This window comes from Crocodylus porosus, unplaced genomic scaffold, assembly GCF_001723895.1.
Source record: "Crocodylus porosus isolate Cpor-Errol unplaced genomic scaffold, CroPor_comp1, whole genome shotgun sequence".
NCBI lineage: Eukaryota > Metazoa > Chordata > Crocodylia > Crocodylidae > Crocodylus > Crocodylus porosus.
In genome coordinates, this window is record NW_017728948.1 from 75,759,046 (window position 1) to 75,766,397 (window position 7,352).

The following is a 7,352-nucleotide window of genomic DNA, read 5'->3' on the forward strand; positions in this document are numbered from 1 at the left end:
GGCAATTACTCTTATCTAGCCTGAGAAATGTAGGGGGCATGAAAGGAAGTGTGATTTAGTGTAACAAAGAGATAGTAAATTTGCAGAACAAAGAGAGAGTGATACCTTAATACAAAGAGCCCTTAGTAGCGTTTTTTTCCAATCTCCCCACCCCCCTTCTTCCACCAGGGAGACAGGGAGAACTGGCAGCTGTGCTGTTCTAACAACACTATTGATAATGCATTTTTAATAATATTTCTAACAGTTTTGGGAAATTCCAAGTCCCAGGATTAAAATGGCTCCTTCTGCTCCCCACTTCATGTAAGTACATTTTGGTACATTCAATGTCCAGTGAAACTTTAATGTATAAAAAGACAACTCTGGAATTGTTCTTTGTCAGGTCCTTTGATCACAGGGAATGTGTTTTAGGTGCTATCTTAAGAACAATACAAGTGCAGGCATTCTTAGATTTAGGAATCTATGTAGTATGCATGTATGCATATCTACATTTACTCCTATGTCAAAACAATATCTCCATAAAAATTAAAGATACTTAATTACAAGTGCTGTATTAAGCAATATGAAAAGCACTAGCATAAATAAGTGCTATTTATCTTCTGATAAATAGACATCTTTCATCATATTCATTACAAATCACTACACTTGGAAACATTCTTCATTTAAATATGTAGCTTTCTATATTCCCTTAAACCTAATTTAGTCTATAGGTAGAAGGCAACAGGGACCTGCAGTAAGACTCCACGCTCCACTGTATCCAGGATTACTATTTAAAGTTCTATGTATTTTGCCTCCAATTTTTTAATAGGGAACCAAAATCTTTTTTTTTTCTCAGTACTGTTACTGCTTTAGAAGCAGTCTCAGTAAGTCCATCATGTTGTGTGCTAGCAAGTGCTGGTTATACAAAAGTCTGCAGATATATAGAGCAGCAGTGAAACTCATCATGGAAAAAATATTTCTGAAGAAATGCCCAATGGCAGAACATGCAGGTTTGGCAGATGCAAAACAAGTAGCTAAACATTCACTTGAATAACAACTGGCACAAATGCTTACTAAACTGGCTAAAACTTTAAAGATGTCAACATTTTCCTTCTTAAAAACTGTTGTTATTTTCCGTGTAGTCCATAGAATGGCTGAAATTGTTTGAAACAACTCTGTTGTGAAAACTCTTTGTTTTTCAACTTGCTGTGTGTTTACCTAGTGCCTGCATACAATTAATTGTAGAAAGTACATGGACAATTGCAGGCTCAGTTGTAGAAGGGGAGTTCAGGTCTACATTAGAAAATCTGGCAATAAAAAGCCAAGTATGAAGACACAAAGAAAATAATCACCAATCAGCTGGGTAAAAAGGCCATTCCCACAGACAGCCACCTTTTAAAATACTACAGGAAGGTCAACTGCACAGCCCTCTGCTTCATAAAAAAGTCCATTTATGAACTAAATATGCCTCCTCCTGCCTTATATATATATGGGAAACTTTCATTTAAAATAAATTTAAATACTAGAACATCGAGGAAAACTTCAGAATGTGGGGAAAATATGCAATTGCCTGGTCTTCTATACTTCATAATTATTGTGTCAGATACATTTTTAAAAAAAATCAACCAAACTGAAAAAAGGCTCATGGCACAGCGACTCCTTAGTTTCCAGTATTTCCTGATGGGAAAAAGATGTTTTTGGTTCTACTTTACATATGCAAAGTTAGCCCCTGCTAACCCACAGCCTTAAGACAGCAGTCATAAGAGACATTATCTCAATAAATTAAATGAACATAGGAAAACACCAGTAGCTAATTTCAAGAATCATATGGCACAAGCCCTAGAGCACAGCCACTTCTGCTTGAAACTGCTGGTAGCCTTAAAGCTAACATAGCTGGCCATAGGTTTAGTTATCTTTGTAGCATCATTGATGGTATGGTTCCATCTCCCCACACTTTTCTTGTTGCTGCTGACTTAGTGATTGTGAGAGAGATCCTTATGACTTTCTAACCTCCAGCTGATGCACCATTACCTTGAAACCACTGGTACCTAGTGTAAATTTAGAGCCTATAATAGACTCCTCTGAATTAAGCACAGAGACCGTCTGGAGATAGAATAGATTTAGTCAGGGAAGCACAAGGTCACCTTTGCCCAGTCTCCTAAAATCATACTGCGCAGTCCAAGGATCTTAGGCCATACAATAGAAATAACCTAACATTATATAATCTCTCTCTCCTTGCCATTGTACAATTCTTTCGTTCATGTGTGTGTGTTGTACACACACACACACACACACACACACCCCCCCGCCCTCTCCCCACAAATCACTGGAGCTTTCCTTTTATGTTTGTTCACGGTGATTATCACTGTTTTGGAGAAACACATGCCAATAGCATATTTGCTGTTGTAATACCAGACTGAAGTGTTAAGAATCTATAGACGAGAAACGATTGAATTTCATTAGTAGATGTTTTCGATCTGAGCCTTCAAGAGGCCGAGAAGCGATTACTACACATGGATGTTACCTCCACCATTTCCTCCTCCCCCTCCCCCATCAACACCATCTGACTGTGAGGAAGATGGACGGGAATTCCTTGAGCGAGGCTGGCTGGTCAGTCCAAGTGGTGTTCCCAAACGGTGGCTCATCTGGGATGCTGTGTCATCTGACTCCCAACGCTCCAGTTCCTCTCGCACTAGCCGCTCCATCTGTTCCCTGTGGATTTCATTGTCGCGTCCTAATCTTTCATCCTAAACATGTAGAAGATACAAACTCAGGAGGAATCTTCAGAGCCCCATTGTGAGCAAAATTAGATAGAAGGTGTGAAGTAGCTTTGTCTCAGACCAACACAGCTACCAAATACATACAAGTAGCTTGATAAGTGTTCAATAAATTAATAAGTAAGTAAATAATAATAAAAAAACCCAAACTTATGAACAGTCCAAGAAAGAAATACAATTATTCCCGTAAATGATTTTTCTCCCTAAGAGCATGTCTCTAATGCTCTTACTGCCTTGATTTGTGAAAAAAATATTGTACTATTATAAAACTTACAACCTTGCCATCATTCACCAAGCAAAAAAAAAAAAAAAAAAGTAAAAAAATAGATGGATGAAGTTACCATGCAACCCATAAGAAAAAGGAGAGATCTTAGTTGCAAAAATACCATGAGTATGTGGGAAGGAGAGGTGCACATCTTCCATGATGAATTAATGGTCATGGTCTCTGAGGCGGCTTTGTACTAAAGTAGACCTGTCCAACTAGTGGCCCACAGGCCACATTGGGATCAAGACAAGTTAATGTGTGGCCCATGGGCTCATACCCAGCCACCACTTCCGTTTCATTGCTCTGGCTGCTGCAGCGGCTGGGATGTCTGTAGTAGGCAGCATGGTGGGAGCCCTCATGATCTTGCTGCCTACCAGGGGAATGGGGCAGAGGGAGTGCTACTGACATGGTGGTGACAGTGGTGGGAACAGACTCATGTCTCAGGACAGTTGCATGCAGTGAGGGTCTGGAAGAGTCAGTGACCCCAGCACAGGGACGAACAAAACACAGCCTGCGGGACGGATCCAGCCCACCAAGTGATTTTATCTGGCCCACACCAAATACAGCCTACCGGGTCCCTTGGGCCCACCCTGCCCAGGCATGGGAGGCAGCCTGGGCTGTGGTGCATGTGGCTGCTCTCACCACCTCTGGGTGTGCAGCAGGGCTGGGGTGGTGCAGTGGCAGCTCCTTCCAGCTGCTGCCACACTCTGCTGCCCAGGCTTCCCAGCCCATCCACCACCAGGAGTGCCAGACAGTAGGCAGGTGGGGTCTCCATGGAGACTGGTTGAGACCTGAAGGGGGGGGGGGTGTGCTTGGCCAGGTGGAGGGGATGGGGCCATGGGCAGGGAAGGAGTGGCATTTGGGAATGGGACGGGTGGGTGGGGGCAGGGCATGATCTGCTGGCCACATGCCCCTGATTCTGCAGGCAGGGGTGTGGGGATCACATTGCAGCTCTGCCTTGGTGGGGCCCAGCCCTGCAGCACTGCCCTGTGATTCCAGCCCTGCCCACCCATCCTGCTCCCAGATGCTGCTTCTGACTTGCCTGCAGCCCCACCCCCCCACATACCTGAACATGCCTTGCCCACAGGGGTCCCAGGCCAGTCTCCATAGAGACCCTGGGGTTGGGGCTCCTGGGTGTTGATGGTGCAGGGCTGGGGCCAGGCCGAAATCCGCTCTCAGGTCTAGTAATCTACCACTTACGGAGTTTTTCTGACCTGTTGTGGGTGGGGGAGGTGGGAGGAGGGAAGTGGGGGGCAGGTTGCCGACTTGGCCTGCAACAGCTCACCAAAACTCCCTGTAGCTCTCTAGCCCAAATAACTGCCCACCTGTGCCCTTGCAGCATATAGCCTGCCCGGTGCATAACCTGGGCTCATGACCCCTGTGGAGCAACATAGTTCCATTCAGGTTTTCATACCAGGGCTATCAGCATAGACTACATGCCGATTCATTATGATGTTAGTCTCCACTCAAACTCTGATCAAGAGCTTCTGAATACTACAAAAAGACCATGACAGTCACTGCCCTGGCACCACTGAAGTGTTTACCACTCCGTTATTGCAACTCACTGTAGTCCCACTGCAGAAGTGGTAGAGAAGAGAAGTCCTTGTGGGAAAAGTTCAGCTTCTAACTTGTCCCAGACTACTGTCTGGTTGGTGTTCAATCAGATCAGAATAAGTTTCTCACCTCTGTAACTCCATCCAGAAGCCTCCCCAAAACATCTCTCCTTTTCAGTTTGGACCTCTCCATTGCTTCGAGCTTTACAATAACCGCATCAATCTTAGAAACAATACTGCCTATGGAATGCTCCATGCGATCCACTCGTCTCACCAGCCTAAAGGCAATAAATATTTTTTTAAAAGCTCATAAATATTAAAGTCAATTTGGTTTTAGCTAACCTATGTAGAGAAACGTCACTTAATTAAACCTATGACTAAAAACTAAAATGACTACAATAATCTTTATTTTCCCCAGAGGGAAAAGGTCTATAGAAAAAAAGAAAAGGTAATAAGCAAATCCTGTATCCTTTTTCTTTTTTTTTTTTTTTTTTGGAGGACCCATAAGAGACTACTGGACAGGGATCACTCAAACAGTGGTCACTACCACTTTTGTTTTTAGTGACATGCAATTATACTGGGAAGGTGAAACAACCCTTAAATGCTACTTCCACAGTACTCCTGGGACCCTGAACATGCATGTCAGCAAACTGTCACTAGAAAGAGATGCCAACATTCCCATGGCTAATGTTATTTTGATCTGAACACCAGCTGTAATTGTGTTAGGTGTTAGAGGTTTGCATACTGCACAATATCCAACTTTATTAAATTCATCCAAGAAAAATCTGACACTAGTTTGTGACTTCTTGATCAGAAACCCATGTAAGCGACAGAAAGAGTAGCTTAGTTTATATTATTCCCCAAGTTACTTTTCCCCTCTCCTGCAACTTACTGATACAGGAAGCAAGAAACAGAAATTAAAACTGAATTTGATGTAAATGTTTCAGCTGGCACTAGTCTTATCCAAAACTAATCAACATCATGCACAGGAACAAAGAAAATACAGCCAACATACATTTCATGCTCTATATGCCAATCTGCACACTGCTGGGATACCAAGCAGTCCTAGCTGAACAATGGATATGATCAAGTCTACCAGTTCTAGCTGCCCTAATTAATGACCAGGTATTCAGACCCATTATGCAATCATAAATCATACTAGTCTTTGGACTTGCTCACACATTTCTATTATACAAATAAATAAAATGATTGCTATGGATGTGTGCATGGGGACACTGCCCTCTGGCTGGAGCATGACAGTTGCCTCCAATCAGGGACAACAGGAGGTGCTCTTTTGCTTTCGACTCCCACAGCAGAGAGACAGCAGGGCAGCAACACTGCTGTGGCAGCTGCTGTAAAACTATTCTGTCAATCAGCAGATTGGCCACCCACTTGGCAAGAAGCAACTAAGCACTGCTGCAGCTTTGCTCCCTGCAATTTATCAAGGAATCAGCTACTCCCTCTCCTTTTGTCTTAGTGAAGGGAGGGAAAGCGGAGTACTTTGGGATGCTATAGAGACTAAGAGACTCCATGTAGCAGTACAAAAGTTCCCAACTGAAACGTGTAGACAAAGTTCTTTGGGTAGATGTGATATCTTTTATTAAACCGAGTATTTGGAAAAAAAAGTTCTTTGCAAGCTTTTGGGTGCAAACACCCTTCTTCAGGCACAGGGCGTCTCTGCTGTTCTGAGACTCCAGAGAATGAAAAAAGCTTAAAGTGCGTCAGGACATCAGTGAGAATATAAATAGGTAGAAATTAGGAAAACAAGGAGGTAGAACAGGGAAGGGGTGGGAAAGCAGGGAAAATAACCCCAAAAGGCGAGTAAAGGCAGACTCTACCATAGTAGTAATTCAAGGTAGAAAAGAGGCCGACTGTGAAAGTAAATAACTGGAAATTAGGAAGACAACGGGCAGAAATGGAGGTAAGGGGAAGAAAGCGGGGAGCAGAGAGAAAGGGGTACAGGATCAGGTATGTGGCGAATCAAATGTCAGGCAGGCTGTAATGGTGTCATAAATCCAGTGTCTATATGGAGTCCCTGATTTTTTGTATCCAGTAGATTTATGAAGTGAAGTTCGTAGGCTCATCTACAAAAGGTGTTTTGCAAGTTCCCTTTGAGGATTAGAACTGAGAGATCAGAGAGGGAGTGATTGTCTTGTGAGAAGTGTACACCCACAGGTAATTGGGTATTCTTGTCTTTAATAGATTTTTGGTGTGCATTCATTCTGGTGCACAGTTGTTGTTTGGTTTCTCCTACATATTTTCCATCAGGGCATTTGGTGCATTGGATGAGATGCACTATATTCCTGGAGGCACAGGTGTAAGATCCAGGAATGGTGATGGGCCTGTTGTGGGGTGTGGCTATTGTGGGAGTGATGGACATGTGTTGGCAGGTTTTACATTTCTTGTCTTGGCATTGTCTGGTTTAGATCATAGGGAGTTTGCTTCTGGTGATGTTAATGAGGTTCGATGCTTGTTTGAAGGCTAGGATGGGTGGTTCTGGAAAGATCTCTTCAAGAATTGTGTCTTCTTCTAGTATGGGTTGCAACTGCTTGAAGATTTTCTGTGAAGGTTCCAGGGAAGGGTGATATGTCATAACTAATGGTGTGTGATTTGTGGGGATTTTCTTTTTGTACTGCAGCAAATCTTCATGTGATATCTGGGTGGCTCTTTCAAAACTGTGATCTCTCTCTGTGGAGGAGTGTCCTTGTTGGTCCTGACTCAAGAAGTCTATGGGCCAACGAGAGGCAAAGCGCTGCTTGACCTGGTACTGGCTACGGGGGA

General features: G+C 43.3%; 1 protein-coding gene across 2 annotated transcripts in view; it reads right to left on the bottom strand.

Moving 5' to 3' along the window:
• Positions 1-2,299: 2,299 nt before the first annotated feature.
• Positions 2,300-7,352, bottom strand: part of PKD2 (polycystin 2, transient receptor potential cation channel) — a 38,916-nt gene continuing 33,863 nt past the window's right edge. For both annotated transcript variants that reach the window (XM_019553067.1, XM_019553068.1), the window contains exons 13-15: positions 4,702-4,849; positions 2,482-2,723; positions 2,300-2,422 (exon numbers count right to left, since the gene is read on the bottom strand). In XM_019553067.1, the coding sequence (XP_019408612.1) occupies positions 2,484-2,723; positions 4,702-4,849 (388 nt within the window). In that variant the 3' untranslated portion in view covers positions 2,300-2,422; positions 2,482-2,483. The remainder of the gene's footprint in view (positions 2,423-2,481; positions 2,724-4,701; positions 4,850-7,352) is intronic.